The sequence below is a fragment of the Mustelus asterias genome, chromosome 2, assembly GCF_964213995.1.
Source record: "Mustelus asterias chromosome 2, sMusAst1.hap1.1, whole genome shotgun sequence".
Taxonomy (NCBI): domain Eukaryota; kingdom Metazoa; phylum Chordata; class Chondrichthyes; order Carcharhiniformes; family Triakidae; genus Mustelus; species Mustelus asterias.
The window spans coordinates 152,920,848-152,938,037 of NC_135802.1; the positions used below are offsets into that span (position 1 = coordinate 152,920,848).

The window sequence follows — 17,190 nt, forward strand, 5'->3', positions numbered from 1 at the left end:
CTGCCCCCATAGGTCCTACCTTCTCCATGCCCCGCCCCATAGGCCCCACCCCCTGGCACTGCCCGGTGGGCATTGCCCAGATGCCTGGTTGGCATTACCCAGGTACCAGACTGGCAGTGCCAAGGTGCCAGGCTGACACTGCCAGGCTGGCAGCACCCAAGGGGCACCCCCCTTGCCCTCAGCCTCCCCGGGGGACCTCAATGGCCACCGGTTCCACCGATGAGGCCAACACAACTGTTCCGCATTTATGGGAAGCATTCCCTCGCCGAAGAGAATCTCTGCCAGATGTTTCAATCCGGGCACATTAAATGGTTAAATGTTAGGCTAATTCATTTGTTATAGTTAAACTGTGTTGTTAAATAAAGTTTGTTTTGATAAAAGCTTCCCAGTAGAGTCACACCTGGATTGAAACATCTCATCCTCACACTAATGCCTTAAATGAAAAATTGTTGGGGCATGATAATTAGGCTACCTCTGCATTTACCTTCACTATTTCAGGGTGAACAGTTGAGTGCTCTGACTTGGAGTTTCAGTGTTCTGTGAATCTGCCCCAGTATGGGTAGGAAGGGCCGAATGGCCTCCTGCTGTGCTGCTATCTATCATCTGGAAGTGGCAGCGATCACTTTCCGATGCCCCAAATCTGAATCCATGTGTTAGACCCGATAAGAGTAAATTTGCTCTTTACCTGTTTGTCCCTATAGTCTAATCTGAGGACTGGGATCCTGCACTAAACTCTGTCCTTTTAACACTCCTCACCTTAATCAAGCCCCAATACTTACTGCACCAGAATCTGTCAAAGATTATTTCCTTTTTGACCTGGGAAACTATTTCTGTCTCCATTTCTGGTGATAAACTGTCCACTAGTACCCATTCCAAGCCCACCAACTCCCACAACTACCTTCACTACAGCTCTTCACCCCACATCCTGCAAGGACTCCATCCCACTCTCTCAGTTCCTTCGCCTCCACTGCATCTGTTCTGATGATGCCACTTTCCAAAACAGCGCTGCCGATATGTCTTCCTTCTTGCTCACTCGTGGTTTTCCACCCACTGTGGTTGACAGGGCTCTCAACCGCATCCACCCCTTCCCCCCTGCCACTCCCCTCACCACCCTCCCCTCCCTTCCAGAACCAGGATAGGGTTCTGGATTCTCTCCGTGTTCCGCTGCCTCTGTGCTCCTGCTCTCCCCATGCCCCTGTATTCCCGTGCTCCTGTCCCCCCCTGCCCCTGTATTCCCGTGCTCCTGTTCTCCCCGTGCCCCTCTTCTCCCCTCCATGTCCCTGCTCTCCCTGTGTCCCTGCTCTCCCCGTCCCCTGCCCCATTCCCTTAACCGCATGCATTTACCCTGATAATTTCCCTAATTTACATGTCTTGGGGCACCTAGGGGCAATTTAGCATGGCCAATCCATCTAACCTAATCCTTGGAGTGTGGGAGTTAACCGGAGCACCCGAAGGAAACCCACGCAGACAACGTGCAAACTCCGCACAGACAGTGACCCAAGCCGGGAATCGAACCCGGGTCCCTGGAGCTGTGAGGCAGCAGTACTAACCACCGTGCCACTGTGCCACCCTATTTGAGGGTATTAAATTTCTTCCCATGTCAAGTGACCTATTTAATAAAAAGCAAACATTTTATTAGTGAAATGGGAATGAAGGTATTTTTATGGCAGACTGTGCAAAGTTCCTTTACCACATGTAGAATATGGAGATGTATTTAACATACTGTAAATATTCCAGCTGTAGGCCTAAATGTTAACAATATTCGGAACTAGTTTTACCGATAATGTTTTGTGCTCATCTTTTGGTGCCAAGTTTTAAAAGGTTTAAGATCTTACTTCAAAATTCAGAGGGTGCTTGGCAGGGTAGAAGTTGAGAGGATGTTTCCCCTGATGATGGGAATGGGGGTGGGTGGAGATGTAGAACTAGGGAGCAAACACCCTAGTGCTGAGGGTGGCACAGTGACACAGTGGTTAGCACTGCTGCCTCACAGCGTCAGGGACCCGGGTTCAATTCCCGGTTTGGGTCACTGTCTGTGCGGAGTTTGCACAGTCTCCCCGTGGGTTTCTTCCGGGTGCTCCGGTTTCCTCCCACGCTCCAAAAGGTGTGCGGGTTAGGTGAATTGGCCATGCTAAGTTTTCCCTCAGTGTACCCAAAAAGGCACTGGAGTGTGGCGACTGCGGGGTTTTGACAGTAACTTCATTGCAATGTTAATGTAAGCCTACTTGAGACACTAATAAATAAACTTTAAACCTTTTACTTTACAAATACGGGGTCTCCAATTTAAGAGGGAGATGAAGATGAATTTCTTCTCTCAGAGTTTATAGTCTTATAGCACTGAAGAAGTCACGCAGCCTCAAAACTTTCACCCTGTTTCTCTCTCCACAGATGCTGCCAGACCCGCTGAGGTTTTCCAGCATTTTCTGTTCTTGTTTCAGATTTCCAGCATCCGCAGTAATTTAGCTTTTATTACAGTCTTTGGAATTCTCTTTCCCGTGAAGCAGATTGAATATATTAAAGGCTTGTGTTTGGCGGATCTTTGATTGATAAGACAGCCAATTTTGATGGGAGACTGTGAGGTGGAGTCGAGGCCACAGTAATGGTGGAGGAGGCTCGAGGGACTGAATGAGCAATATCATTTTGATGGGAGGGGGCAGTTATGATCAGTAATACATTCGGGAACATGGTGGCACAGTGGTTAGCACTGCTGCCTCACAGCACCAAAGACCCGGGTTCAATTTCTGCCTTGGCTCTTTGCCTGTGTGGAGTCTGTTCCCCCTGTGTCTGCATGGGTTTCCTCCGGGTGCTCCGGTTTCCTCCCTCAGTCCGAAAGATGTGCTGGTTAGGTGCACTAGCCATGCTAAATTCTCCCTCAGTGTACCTGAACAGACGCCGGAGTGTGGCAACTAGGGGATTTTCACAGTAACTTCATTGCAGTGTTAATGTAAGCCTTACTTGTGATACTGAAAAATAAACTTAAAATGAGAAGGGGGGGAAGGGTCCTTAATTCAACCAAAAACGTTTTGAAAATCCCAGTTGCCCTAGACTAGAGTATTTAACTCAGTTAATTTGATTTAGTTTATTGGTTTGGTCAAAAAAGATTGACTGGAGTATTTAACTGAATTGAGCTGCACTGCACTATATGAACTACCATATTTGAAGTGTAAAGCATTGCACCTTTACAAGCCTTATTAATCTGGGGAACATGAAGCAGGTTCCAATTACAAAGTCCGCCCTCCTGATCCCCCCCTCCCTCTCTCCTCTCCAGGTTTATTCACAGCCTGAGAGATTCAGGTGAGCAACTCCCCCCCCACAAACGTGAGCGAGGGACCAAGAGGAACAGAAATTGACTTTGGTTTGGCAGGTTTAATCATTAACCTTGATGCTAAACTCTGCCCAGCAGCTTTTGTTCTTTGTGAAGTCGGGTTTTGGGGGTGTTTCGGTGAGTTTCTCTTCATTTGAATCAGAGATTCTTTCCTCCTCTGTAGGAACTCCCTCCTCCAGTGGTTTGCTGTAACCCAGAAGCTGGCACAACCTGAATAACCAGTTACACACTCTCTCTCTCTCTCTCTTCACCTGCCTGGTTTCGATTTACAAACAAGAGGCTGCTCGAGAACAGGACGGACTTTATCTCGGTTTCAGCAGAGGTTGGATACCCTTTCATTTGCTTATTTGTCTTTTCCTCCTGTTTATCTATCTTATATATATGTTGTTGATATACAGATAGGTATATAATAGACATCGATAAATCTTTTGAGATTTCATTTGAGGTAAACAAGTTGGATGATGTGGCCTTGAGGTTGTTTTGTGACTCTTTCTCACCCACCCAGCACAGGTAGGGAGGGCAGAGTGGTCACTTGCTGCTATCTTATCACCTTCAAACGGCACAGAACACCATCCAATGCCCCAAATGTGAGCCCACTGCTTCTCCCCTGTGTTGGGTCTGATTTATTTACTCTTTACCTGTTTGGTCACACAGTCTTAAACTGAAGATTGGGGTGGCCAACTTAGGTCTTCTCCACCATTCCCTACCCTCCTTATTTAGCACCTCTCCCTTAACCGAGCCTGCATCAGAATCTGGTTATTTTCCTCTCGACTGGATTCTGGGTGAATGGGAAGCGATTGGATCTGCCCCTGTGAAAACCTCTTTTGTTTCAGCCTCAGGTACTGTTGACACCTGCCACCACCTATCTCTGTTGTCCTTTGTTAAGAAATAAAGTAGGCTTACATTAACGCTGTAATGAAGTTACTGTGAAAATCCCCTAGTCGCCACACTCTGGTGCCTGTTTGGGTACACTGAGGGAGAATTTAGCATGGCCAATGCACCGAACCACAGGTCTTTCAGACTGTAGGAGGAAACCGGAGCACCCGGAGGAAACCCATGCAGACACGGGGAGAACGTGCAAACTCCACACAGACGGTGACCCAAGCCGGGAATCGAACCCATGTCCCTGGTGCTGTGAGGCAGCAGTGCTAACCGCTCTGGTGCTGTGAGGCAGCAGTGCTAACCATTGTGCCACCGTGCTGCCTTAGAGCCCTTGAAAAGAGGCAACAGCCACAGATGTTAATACAGTAGTAGCATTGCCTGTACTGGAATTAACTTCTACCTCGTACCTCTCTTACTTGCTGAAAAAAAGTATAATTGAATATCAATTGTGGCAAAAGAAATCAGGGTATTTTGCAAAACTATTTAATTGTTTATATATTGCATGTTTTGTTTTGGCAAGTTTCGACTTGTCCTGCAGCTGCTAGACTTGCAAATTGAAATAAGGAACTATAAATAACAAGTCTAATTTCATATGAAAGGGAGAGTACTTTCTGAATCCCAGTATTTGAAGCGCCCACATTTTTCCAACAACCACTCAAATGCAAATTATTCTGTGTGAATCATAGTTTATTTATTAGTGTCACAAATAGGCTTACATTAACACTGTAATGAAGTTACTGTGAAAATCCCCGAGTCGCCACACCCCGGCACCTGTTCGGGTACACTGAGGGAGAATTTAGCATAGCCAATGCACCTAACCAACACACCCCTCGGACTGTGGGAGGAAAGCGGAGCACCCGGAGGAAACCCACGCAGACACAGGCAGAATGTGCAAATTCCACACAGACAGTGACCCAAGCCAGGAATCGAACCCAGGTCCCTGGTACCGTGAGGCAGTAGTGCTAACCATTGTGCCACCATGCCGCCCCTAGAATCCCTACAGTGCAGCAGGAGACCATTCGCCCCATTGAGTCTGCACCAACTCTTATCTACGCCCCATCCCCGTAACCTTGTGTATTTAGTCCACTAATCCCCCTACCTGCACATCTTTGGACATTAAGGGGCAATTTAGCATGGCCAATCAACCTAACCCACACATCTTTGGAGTGTGGGAGGAAACCGGAGCACCCGGAGTCAACCTCACACAGACATGGGAGAACGTGCAGACTCCACAGAGACAGTGACCCAAAGCTGGAATTGAACCCGGGTCCCCCGCACCGTAAGGCAGCAGTCATAGAATCATAGAATCATAGAAACCCTACAGTGCACAAAGAGGCCATTCGGCCCATCGAGTCTGCACCGACCACAATCCCACCCAGGCCCTACCCCCTTATCCCCACATATTTACCCACTAATCTACGCATCTCAGAGCACTAAGGGGCATTTTGAGCTTGGCCAATCAACCTAACCTGCACATCTTTGGACTGTGGGAGGAAACCGGAGCACCCGGAGGAAACCCACGCAGACACGAGGGGAATGTGCAAACTCCACACAGACAGTGACCCAAGCTGGGAATCGAACCCAGGTCCCTGGAGCTGTGAAGCAGCAGTGCTAACCACTGTGCTACCGTGCCGCCCTAACCAGTGCTAACCACTGTGCCACAATTCATAAAGAGTGCTGTTTGTGATCGTCTGGAATCTTTCAACAAGAATTTGTCGTGGAATTTAAAGGGAATTGTTGCTTTAGCAGAACACTTGTGGCACAGAAAGATTCGGCTGATTGTGTCTGCGATCCAGTCTGATCCCACTGTCCAGTTTCTTGTTTGTACTTCTGTAGGTTATAGTTATGGATATTTTTTAATTCATTTATGGGATATTTGTGTCACTGGCTAAGCCAGCATTTATTGCCCATCTCTAAATGCCCTTAGAAGGTGGTGAGGAACTGCCTTCTTGAACCGCTGCAGTCCACGTGGTGTATCTACATCCACAGTACCTGTTAACAATTCCCACACACTGTTGAGGAGGGAGTTCCAGGATTTTGACCCAGTGACAATGAAGAAAAGGTGTATTTGTCCAGACGCCCCTTAAAAGTCATTATCATATCTACTTCCACTACCTCCCCAAAGAACAAAGACAATTACAGTACAGGAACAGGCCCTTCAGCCCTCCAAGCCCCCTCTGACCATGCTGCCCATGCTGAACTAAAACCCCTACCCTTCCGGAGACCATATCCTTCTATTTCTATCCTATTCATGTATTTGTCCAGACGCCCCTTTATATTTCCATTGATGTATTTCCATGTCAGGATGGTGAGGGGCTCGGAGGGGAACTTGTTGGTGATAGTAAAAGAAAAATACTGTGGATGCTGGAATCTGAAACAAAAACAGAAAATACTGGAAAATCTCAGCAAGTCTAATAGCATCTATGGAGAGAGAATCGAGCCAACATTTTGAGTCTGGATGACCCTTCATCAGAGTTAACAAAGGCTCTGACAAAGAGTCATCCAGACTCGAAACATTAACTCTATTCTCTCCACAGATGCTATCAAGCCTGCTGAGATTTTCCAGCATTTTCTGTTTTTGTTGTAGGTGATGGTGTTGCCATATGTCTGCCACCCTTGTCCTTTTAGATGGCAGTAGGTGTGGGCTTAGAAGATGCTGCTTAAGGAGTATTTTTTTTAAAATGCAAACCATTTGGTAACGTGCTTATTTAAATGATTTTAAAATTCTTATCCTTGGTTCCTAATTCTCCTACCCTCCCATGGACTTGCCCTTCCAGGTAACTGAAATCTCCAATCCCACAATCTTCCGAGGTACCTGTGCTCCATTTATCATCCTGCTTTTAATCACCCGAACGTTGATGGCCCTGCCTTCAGTTACCTGGGCCCTAAGTTCTGGAATTCCTTCCCTACCGCTCTCTGCCTCTCTACCTCACATTCTCCTGTTACATCCTCCTTAAAATCTATCTCTTTGACCACAATGTGGAGATGCCAGCGTTGGACTGAGGAACTGCCTTCTTGAACTCCCTCCTCAAGAAGGAAGTTCCTCTCACAACACCAGTTAAAGTTCAACAGGGTTATTTGGAATCACGAGCTTTTGGAGCGCTGCTCCTTCTCCCAATTAACTGACGATTATCTAGAACATAGAACATAGAACATAGTGCAGTACAGGCCCTTCAGCCCTCGATGTTGCGCCGACCAGTGAAACCAACCTAAAGCCCCTCTAATCTACACTATTCCAATATCATCCATATGTTTATCCAATAACCATTTGAATGCTCTCAATGTTGACGATTCCACTACTGCTGCAGGCAGGGCATTCCACGCCCTTACTACTCTGAGTAAAGAACCTACCTCTAACATCTGTCCTATATCTCTCATCCCTCAATTTAAAGCTATGTCCCCTCGTGCTAGCCATCACCATCCGAGGAAAAAGGCTCTCACTATCCACCCTATCTAATCCTCTGATTATCTTGTATGCCCCTATTAAGTCACCTTCTTGTCTCTAACGAAAACAACCTCATGTCCCTCAGCCTTTCCTCATACGATTTTCTCACCATACCAGGTAACAAAGAACAACAAAGAACAAAGAACAATACAGCACAAGAACAGGCCCTTCGGCCCTCCAAGCCCGTGCCGCTCCCTGGTCCAATCCAAAGTTACCAGGTAACATCCTGGTAAATCTCCTCTGCACCCTTTCCAACACTTCCACATCTTTCCTATAATGCGGCGACCAGAACTGTACACAATACTCCAAGTGCGGCCGCACCAGAGTTTTGTACAGTTGCAGCATGATCTCCTGGCTCCGAAACTCAATTCCTCTACCAATAAAAGCTAACACACTGTACGCCTTCTTAACAACCCTATCAACCTGGGTGCCAACTTTCAGGGATCTATGCACATGGACACCCAGATCCCTCTGTTCATCCACACTACTAAGTATCTTACCATTAGCCCAGTACTCTGTATTCCTGTTACTCCTTCCAAAGTGAATCACCTCACACTTTTCCGCATTGAACTCCATTTGCCACCTCTCAGCCCAGCTCTGCAGCTTATCTATGTCCCTCTGTAACCTGCCACTTCCCTCTTCACTGTCTACAACTCCACCAACTAATAATCTTTCCTTATCCACTCATGCTCCGAAAGCTCATGATTCCAAATAAACCTGTTGGACTTTAACATGGTGTTGTGAGACTTCTTTGACCATACTTTTGGTCATCTGACCTAATATCTCCTCAGTATCAGACTTTATTTTTAATGGTGCCATATAAATGTATGTTGTTGTTGTGATCTGTTGTTAAAAAGTTATTTTCCCTGCATTTTAAATGGAAGGAATCCTGCTTTTGACTCTTTTCCACAGGAATGATGACATTTCCTATCTGGTAGTTGCTGGAGTGCTGTGTAACTGACAGTGTCTCTGTTGTGTTGGTGGGATTAACATCCTTTTCCCATTCTCAGTATCTTGTCAGAGTAGTCAGCCATGTCTCAGTCCAGTACCCATTAACTACCATGTCATTGAAATCTTTTAACATTCCACCTGTAATCCAATGTTATTTCCAGTTCTGTTCAGTTAGGCAGTGCAACTATGGAAAATGAAATCTTCTTTTTTTGCTGTACTTCATCTTTTATTGTGTAGCCTGCATATTTACTCCTGTTAAACTACTGAACATTGTTTCTTATCCTTGATAGTTTATCAGTTGAACGTTGGTCACTCTTTGTGAATGGAGATTTCTGTATAGATTACAATCTTGTGAATAGGGGTTTAGAATCATAGAATCCCTACAGTGCAGAAGGAGGCCATTCGGCCCATCACATCTTCGCCGACTCTCCAACAGAGCATCTCACACAGGCCCACCCAATCCCCTAACACCACACATTTAACCCGGCTAATCCCCCTAATTTACACATCTTGGGGCACTAAGGAGCAATTTAACATGACCAATCCCCCTAACCTGCACAACTTTGGACTGTGGAAGGAAACCTACGCAGACACAGGGAGAATGTGCAAACTCCACAGAGACAGTCACCCAAGGCTGGAATCGAACCCGGGTCCCTGGCGCTGTGAGGCAGCAGTGCTAACCACTGTGCCACCGTGCTGCCCTATTTGTTGGTATTAAATTTGTCACCATGTTCAGTGACCTATTTAACAAAAAGCAAACATTTTATCGATGCAATGGGAATGAAGATATTTTTATGGCAGACTGTGCAAAGTTCCTTTGGCATATGTAGAATATGGAGATGTATTTAACATATTGTAAATAGTCCAGTTGTAGAACACAACAATTTTTGGAACCAGTTTTACCAATAATATTTTGTGCTCATCTTTTGGTGCCAATTATTGAAAGGTTTAGGATCCTATTTCAAAATATGTTTACTTCTGTTAACACAGTATTTGAGAGGGAGTAAAAAGATTCATGAGAAAAGTTCAGGTACAAAGAACTCTGTTAGGTGGATAGATTTGGGGCTGTTCTCCTTGGAGCAGAGGAGATGTAATAGAAGTGTTCAAAACCATGAGGAGTCTGGACAGAGTCGATGGGGAGAAATGGTACCCAAGAGTGGAAGGGTTAGGAGGAGGAGAACTTTTTTTCATTCGTTCATGGGACATGGGCTCATCCCTAGTTGCCCGAGAGTCATTGCTGTGGCTCTGGTGTCACATGTAGGCCAGACCGGGTAAGGATGGCAGATCTTCTTCCCTAAAGGACATTAGTGAACCAGATGGGTTTTTCTGACAATCAACAATGGTTTCATGGTCATCGGTAAATTCTTAATTCCAGATTTTTTTTAACAACTGAATTCAAATTCCACCATCTGCCGTGGTGGGATTCGAACCCGGGTCCCCCAGAACATTAGCTAAGTTTCTGGATTAATAGTAGAGTGATAATACCACTAGGCCATCACCTCCCATGTATCTAAAGATGATTAACAAAAGAAACAATGGTGACAGGAGAAAGATTGTTTTTACATAGCAAGTGGTTAGGATCTGGAATGTTCTGCCTGGGAGTGTGGGGGAGGCAGATTTAACTGCAGCTTTCAATAAAAAGTAGTTGGTTAAGCACCTATAGAACAGATATTTGTCGGGATGCAGAGTGAGGAAGGGATAGTGGGATTGGCTAAATTGCTCTTGCAGAGAGCCAGTATGTTCATAACTGGCCGAATCGCTATCTCCTATGCTGTAACCGTTCGTAGAATCCTACAGTGCAGAAGGAGGCCATTTGACCCATCGCATCTGCACTGAGTCTCTGACAGAGCATCTTACCCAGATCCAGCTCCTGCCCGATCCCCATAGCCCCACTCATTTTCCCCACTAATCTACCTAACCTACACATCTTGGGACATTAAGAGGCAATTTAGCATGGCCAATCCACCCAACCTGCACATCTTTGTAGTGTGGGAGGAAACGGGAGCACCCGGGGGAAACCAATGCAGACACAGGGAGAACGTACAAACTCCACACAGACAAGTCACCCAAGGCTGGAATTGAACCTGGGTTCCTGGCGCTGTGAGGCAGCAGTGCAACCACCGTGCCACCGGGCTGTCCCTCTATGATTCTCTTACACAAATATACTCTAATCTTCAGATTTGACGTGGCGACCTGGGAACAAATGAGGCTGAAAAATGTCTGATGCAAATAAAGTTCCAAAGAGTTCTGACAGAAATCGACCCTCTAATCGACCTCATCGAGAACGAAGACCTCAAGACCGTTCCAGTGCTGAGAGTAATCATTCGGGTAGACGTAACAGAGACGATCGCCGAGATCCAAGGGATTCTCACCAAAGCAAACCATATCCTTCGAGGCAATCACACCCTCCCAGTGAGAGGCAATCGTACCCGCCCAGTGAGAGGCAATTGTACCCGCCCAGTGAGAGGCAATTGTACCCACCCAGTGAGAGGTATGTTCCATTATATAACTATTTTCCTTTCCATAATGTCATATCTTCTTTATTTTATAAACATTAAGTACTTTACATCTTTCGTGCACAAGAATTGAAAGCCAATTTTTCAGATCAGCTGAAATAATTGAGCTATTAGATTCAGATTCGATGCAGTTGTGCATTTTTATATAAAGTACTTTCTTGTTTAATAAAGAACATTTGCCTGTGTGGTTTGTAGATATTTTGGAATTAAACAAAATAAGTCCAAGATGCAAGTTGTACAAAATGCGAATACAGATGATCTCTGGCAACGACTTAAAGGTTTATGACATTGTGAATTTGAAGGACATAATCTGTGGCTTCTGATTTTGGTTTTCATGGAATGTTGTATCAGCTTTACTCAGTAAGTAGCCCTGAGGCAGAATTTTCCTGTCTCGCCCTCCATGCGAATCATAGCAGGCAGGACACGGACCATGCAAAGGTCCGTTGACATCGGGCGGGATTTTCTGGGGCGAACATCCCACCCCTTGTCCCTGAGTCAAAAGGTTGTAGGTTCGAGCTCCAGTGTGGCTTTAGCCATGTCATTTCAGTGCAGGCCTAAGGGAGAGCTACATTGTTGGAGGGACTATCTTCCTGATGAGTTGAAATCTCGGCTCTATCTGCCTGTTAAGGTAGATGTAAAAAGAAAAAAAATGTTTGGCGGCTTGCCTAAGATTGATTCCTCTTGTCAACACCACCAATTGCAGAGTGCCTGATCATTAGCCATTTGTGGGATCTTGTTCTGTGCAAATTGGTTGTCAATTTTGCTTTGATAAAATTTTCAAAAATGATCCACTGTTTGTAAAGCCTGCGAATTGTTCAGAAGATGTGGACGTTACTTTATGAATAGAAGCTTTTTTTTTCTCAGGAGAGCACTAGAATTTCTGTTAAACTTAATTGAGGAATGATCCCTATGCGGTCCATCTGATCTCGATATTTTTCCTCATTATCAACCAAGTCAATTATGTCCTCCAAGTTTCAGAGATGATTTGCTCAAAGTAACGATTGTCAAGCTGTACATAGAACATGTTTTGATTTATTAAAGCAAATTGAATCTTGGTAATTGAAGAGTTCAGAAGCGATGCAAGCCATGACTTTTTAAAAGTTTTTTATAAGTGTTAAAGTTTTAAAGTTTTATTATTTGTGTCACAAGTAGGCTTGCATTCACACTGCAATGAAGTTACTGTGAAAATCCCCTAGTTTTTTGCACTGTAATGTGTGAAGACCCTCTGCGGATTCATCACACTGGCTGTCTCCCCACTGCTTAGCCTTTTGGAAAGAACATTGTATGATCAAAATGATTCTGGGGCCGTTTCAAAGATTGACAGCAATTTTTTTCATAGTTGGGTTTCGTCTATTTTTTTAAAAAACTGTACAAGTATAGGTTGAGAAGCGGTAGATTTAATACTGAGATGAGGAGGAACGACTTCTCACAGAGGGTGGTGAATTTGTAGAACTCGCTGCCCCATAGCACGGTGGAGTCTGAATCGTTGAATGGTTTCAAGAAGGAGATAGATTTCTAATAAAAAAAGGGATATGGGGAACAGGTGGGGAGGTGGATTTGAGATCAGGGAGAGATCAGCCATGATCTGATTGAATGGCGGAGCAGGCTCAAAGGGCTGAATTTGCCTACTTCTGCTCCTAATTCCCATGTTCCTATGGACCTGCGCACATGCTGACTACAACACCTGGGCAATGATCTAATTTGTGATCAGCCAGGCAAATCTAACCCACAAAAAAAAGACATTCCAGTAGCATTCCAAATTGAGATAGGATTAAAATATCTTGGAAGGAATTGGTCCAACCCAGGAGACGTTTCTTTATAAAGAAAAAGTAGGAGTGAATAACAAAATGATCAGGGGAAAACAATTGTAAAGTATTTATTGAAACGGTTTGTAAAAGCAAATGATAAAGCAACAACCACACACACACAATACTGACGAACCGCAATATTGTATGGAATAATCCGGAAAGATTTGCCAAATCGAGTTCTTCAGCAATCAGACTCTTCCACAAGCGTAGTCACAGTAGGTGGCTTTGGCCAGAACTCTTGCCCACCACGGAATTGGAGCGGGCGAGGGTCCTTCAGCGGAAATCTCCGTTGACCGCGGGCAGGAATTTCCAGTCTCGCCCGAGCGAGGCCGTAAACTCCCGCCCTTTTAAGTCCAGTTGTCAATTTTGGATTTGTTATGAATCTTTGAAAGTTGTTGAAAATCTGATTTGGGTTTAAAATGTCCTGTTTCTGTAGATATGATCCGCGAGGAGAATCTTACTCCAGACCACCTGGTGCTAGATCGCCGCCACCTCATCCGAACAGTCGGCCATCTTCCTCATCCCCACCTTATTACAGCTCAGCATCACCGACTAACACCTCTCCAAAAGAATCCTTTGGGACAAAGTGCTCGTATTTGTGCTCAAGAAGAGGCATGTATAACCTTACTGACCTTAAATTAGAAATTGTGATGTAATTTTTAAATTGATAAGCAGAATGCTTTTACCTTGGGATGATGTAGCACAGTTTGTTAATGGCCAAGTTTTCTGTGAATCTGGTTTGCTGAAAATAGTACTTCCTGTTGGTTAAATATTCAGTTGCATTTTATATTAATATGTTAGCATGTGGATATTTGTAACACCGCAGTCCAATTGGATTTCATATTCAGAGCTACATATTCTGACAATATAGAAGGATCATTATCCGTCTTTTGACAAGAAATGTAGGGAAGCATAAACTGAGTAAAACCCAAATGTTCCAATTCAAGGTGATTTCATACCTGGGTCATCGCATGGCCACTGTTCCTCATTGCTTATTGAAATCTCCTTACTCTCTCATTGCTTTGCTGTCCTTATCACTGTCCTCTCTGTCTCTGACTGCGGTAGGGATTGCCAAATGTATTCTTAGGAGGTTTCATCACATGGCTTGCCACCACCTTCCAGCCATTAGTCGGCCAACACATCCATCCTTGTGACGTACGACCTTCTTACGCCAATCGGAAAGCAAAAAAACTCCTTACCCAATTGGATGCTGCTTACCTGTCAGCCAAACAGCCTCCACCCACCCCCCCACCCCACTTTTGATACTTTTATACCTGGTATTTGGGGTGGCACGGTGGCACAGTGATTAGCACTGCTGCCTCACAGCGCCAGGGACCCGAGTTTGATTCCCAGCTTGGGTGACTGCCTGTGTGGAGTTTGCACGTTCTCCCCGTGTCTGCATGGGTTTCCTCCAGGTGCTCTGGTTTCCTCCCACACTCCAAAGATGTGCAGGCTGGGTTGATTGGCCATGGTAAATTGCCCCTTAGTGTCAGGGGGAGCAGCTAGGGTAAATGCATGGGGTTATGGGGATAGGGTCCGGGTGGGATTGTGGTTGGTGCAGACTTGATGGGCCAAATGGCCTCCTTCTGCACTGTAGGATTCTATGATATGTAAAGGGAAACTTAAATTAAAAAGAAAACATTTTCTTTCAAATGTCCCGATGATCTTTCTCCACGGCAGTGTCCTGAAGATTGACCTTCAATTCCTGGAGACTCCAGGCCAATCCTAGAGGGCTGGTAAGCCTGGACTGTTTTGGACACTGATTTGAATCATAGAATCCCTACAGTGCAGAAGGAAGCCATTCGGCCCATTGAGTCTGCACCGACCACAATTCCAGTAATCCCACACATTTATCCTGCTAATCCCCTGACACTAGGATCAATTTATCATGGCCAGTCAACCTAACCCGCACATCTTTGGACTGTGGGAGGAAACCGGAGCACCCGAAGGAAACCCACACAGAGACGGGGAGGACGTGCAGACTCCACACAGACAGTGACCCAAGCCGGGAATCGAACCCGGGTCCCTGATGCTGTGAGGCAGCAGTGCTAACCACTGTGCCACCGTGCCACCCCTAAACTCTGACTCTAAACTTTGACTCTGGACGTGAGCCGAAAGAAAAGTGGCAGAGCACGAAGAAAAGGGAACATGTCCTCTCTCTGTCTGACCCCAAACTTTGACTCTGTAGGATGTTGGGTTTCTCATCTGCAAGAATTTGGTGTTCTGAGATGCTGCCGTTGTATTGCCATTAGTAGCTTCCAAAATAAAAGTAGTCGAAGCTAGGCGAATTTCAGATTGAATGAATGCCAATACTTGGATTTGCCTATGCAGTGATTGCACAAGTTGTAGGACAGGAATTTGTATACAGTATTCGGATACGATGGAAATGCTCTCTGGGTATATCTGCCACAGTTTTCATGGATCATTCCCATGAATAGGTTAGTTCTACCCACACACATGGAAAAACCAACCCCACTTACTTTTAGAAACCAACAGTAGTTAGCTTTAGGAACATTGTGCATGCAATTATGGGCAGAGGGGAATGGTTGTTGTTGGCATGCATGATGTGGGTTTTCCTGGCCCTACACGCTATCCCAGGAGAGGTACACCCGGATGAAGTGTCGGAAGATTTTGTTGCTGGAGCAGAACAGTGTTAGCTGGAGCACAAGTTGATCGGCACACAGAAGGTTCACGGAAGATGTGCCACAGGAAAGCACTCACTCTGCAGGCTGAGAAAAATCAAAAGCATAGAAAAATAAGCAACCTGTCAGGAGGAAACGCAGAGAGGTGCAGGAAACCCAACCCCTGCATATCTGAAACTGGAGATACAGGGATACTAAGCAATACCGTAGTACTGATGAGTGTGTGGTTATGCAGGGAGACAAGGAGGAGGAGGTAACAAGTAGAGATAGAGTTATTCGAAAGATGGCAGTCCTTTTCTGGAACCATGGCAGAAATGGCCAGAAAATTCCAACCCATAGAATCTTGCAGAACGGAAGGAGGTTATTTAGCCCACTGTGTATGCGATGGCTTTTTTGAAAGAGTTCTCTAATTAGTCTCACTCCCCTGTCAGAGCCTGGAAATTTTTTTTCCCAAAGTATTGCACTTTGAAGATTGCAACAGAATCTCAGGATAGCACGTCAGCCATGACTCAGTTGGTAGTCTCGCCTCTCGAGTCCAAAAGTTCAAGTCCCGCTTCTGGGCCTGAACAACATAATCTAAACCGAGATAGTGCTGTGCTGTCAAAGGTGATATCTCAAAATCTAAACCGAGATAGTGCTGTGCTGTCAAAGGTGCTGTTTTTCAGATGAGAAGTTAACCCGAGGTCCTATCTGCCCTCAGCTGGATGTAAAATATCCCACATCACTATTTCGATTAACTTCAGGGGAGTTGGTCCTGGTCAATATTTTGTCCTCCGTCAACATCAGTTAAGATTATCTGGTCAGCCTCACTTCTGTACTCTGTGGAGTTTAGAAGGATGAGGGGGGAGGATCTCATTGACACTTACAGGATACTGCGAGGCCTGGGTAGAGTGGATATGGGGAAGATGTTTCCATGAGTGGAAGAGACTAGGATCCCCACTGAAGGGATTCTATGATAACCATCAAAGGACCTTGTATATCCTGTACTGTAGCATTATTGTAGTCGTGGGCTGGAATTTTCCAGCCGTTCCCGCTGGTGAAATAGATCATAGAATCCCTGCAGTGCGGAAGGAGGCCATTCAGCCCATCGAGTCTGCACTGACTACAATCCCACCCCAGCCCCTATCCCCTTAACCCCACGTATTTACCCTGCTAATCCCCCTGACACTAAGTGGCAATTTAGCATGGCCAATCAACCTAACCCGCACATCTTTGGACTGTGGGAGGAAACCGGAACACCCGGAGGAAACCCACGCAGACACGGGGAGAACGTGCAGACTCCACACAGACAGTGTCCCGAGGCTGGGAATCGAACCCGGGTCCCTGGCACGGTGAGGCAGCAGTGTTAACCACTGTGCCACGCGCTGTCCTTGCGTTCCCACCGATGGCCAAACCCCCCACTGCATGTTTCCTGTTGGGGAAGGGTGGGTGTTTCGTAAATCAGGAAGCCCTGTTGACAGCAGTAGGACTAGAAGATTCAGCCGACCAATGGTGGGCTGCCTCCACCACGAAACCCCGTGAGCTGCGGAAGACCCCACCCCTGGATTTAGGAAAAGTTCAAAAAGTATTAACTACCAGTAAAGTAGTGCAGATAAACTGTGTGTAAAGCAAGGAAGAATACAGT

The 17,190-nt window shown here is 45.6% G+C and overlaps 1 protein-coding gene and 1 long non-coding RNA gene across 4 annotated transcripts in view; one reads left to right on the forward strand and one right to left on the reverse strand.

Moving 5' to 3' along the window:
* Nucleotides 1-17,190, reverse strand: part of LOC144479753 (uncharacterized) — a 79,890-nt gene that overhangs the window by 49,935 nt on the left and 12,765 nt on the right. The window lies entirely within an intron of this gene.
* LOC144479687 (MARVEL domain-containing protein 3-like) overlaps nt 3,491-17,190 on the forward strand; it is a 39,708-nt gene continuing 26,008 nt past the window's right edge. For 2 of the 3 annotated variants that reach the window (XM_078198717.1, XM_078198733.1), the window contains exons 1-3: nt 3,491-3,644; nt 10,779-11,043; nt 13,361-13,536. In XM_078198717.1, coding sequence (XP_078054843.1) covers nt 10,817-11,043; nt 13,361-13,536 — 403 coding nt within the window. In that variant the 5' untranslated portion in view covers nt 3,491-3,644; nt 10,779-10,816. Of the gene's footprint in view, nt 3,645-4,535; nt 4,671-10,778; nt 11,044-13,360; nt 13,537-17,190 lie in introns of those variants that run through there. The other variant, XM_078198725.1, reaches the window with a different exon arrangement.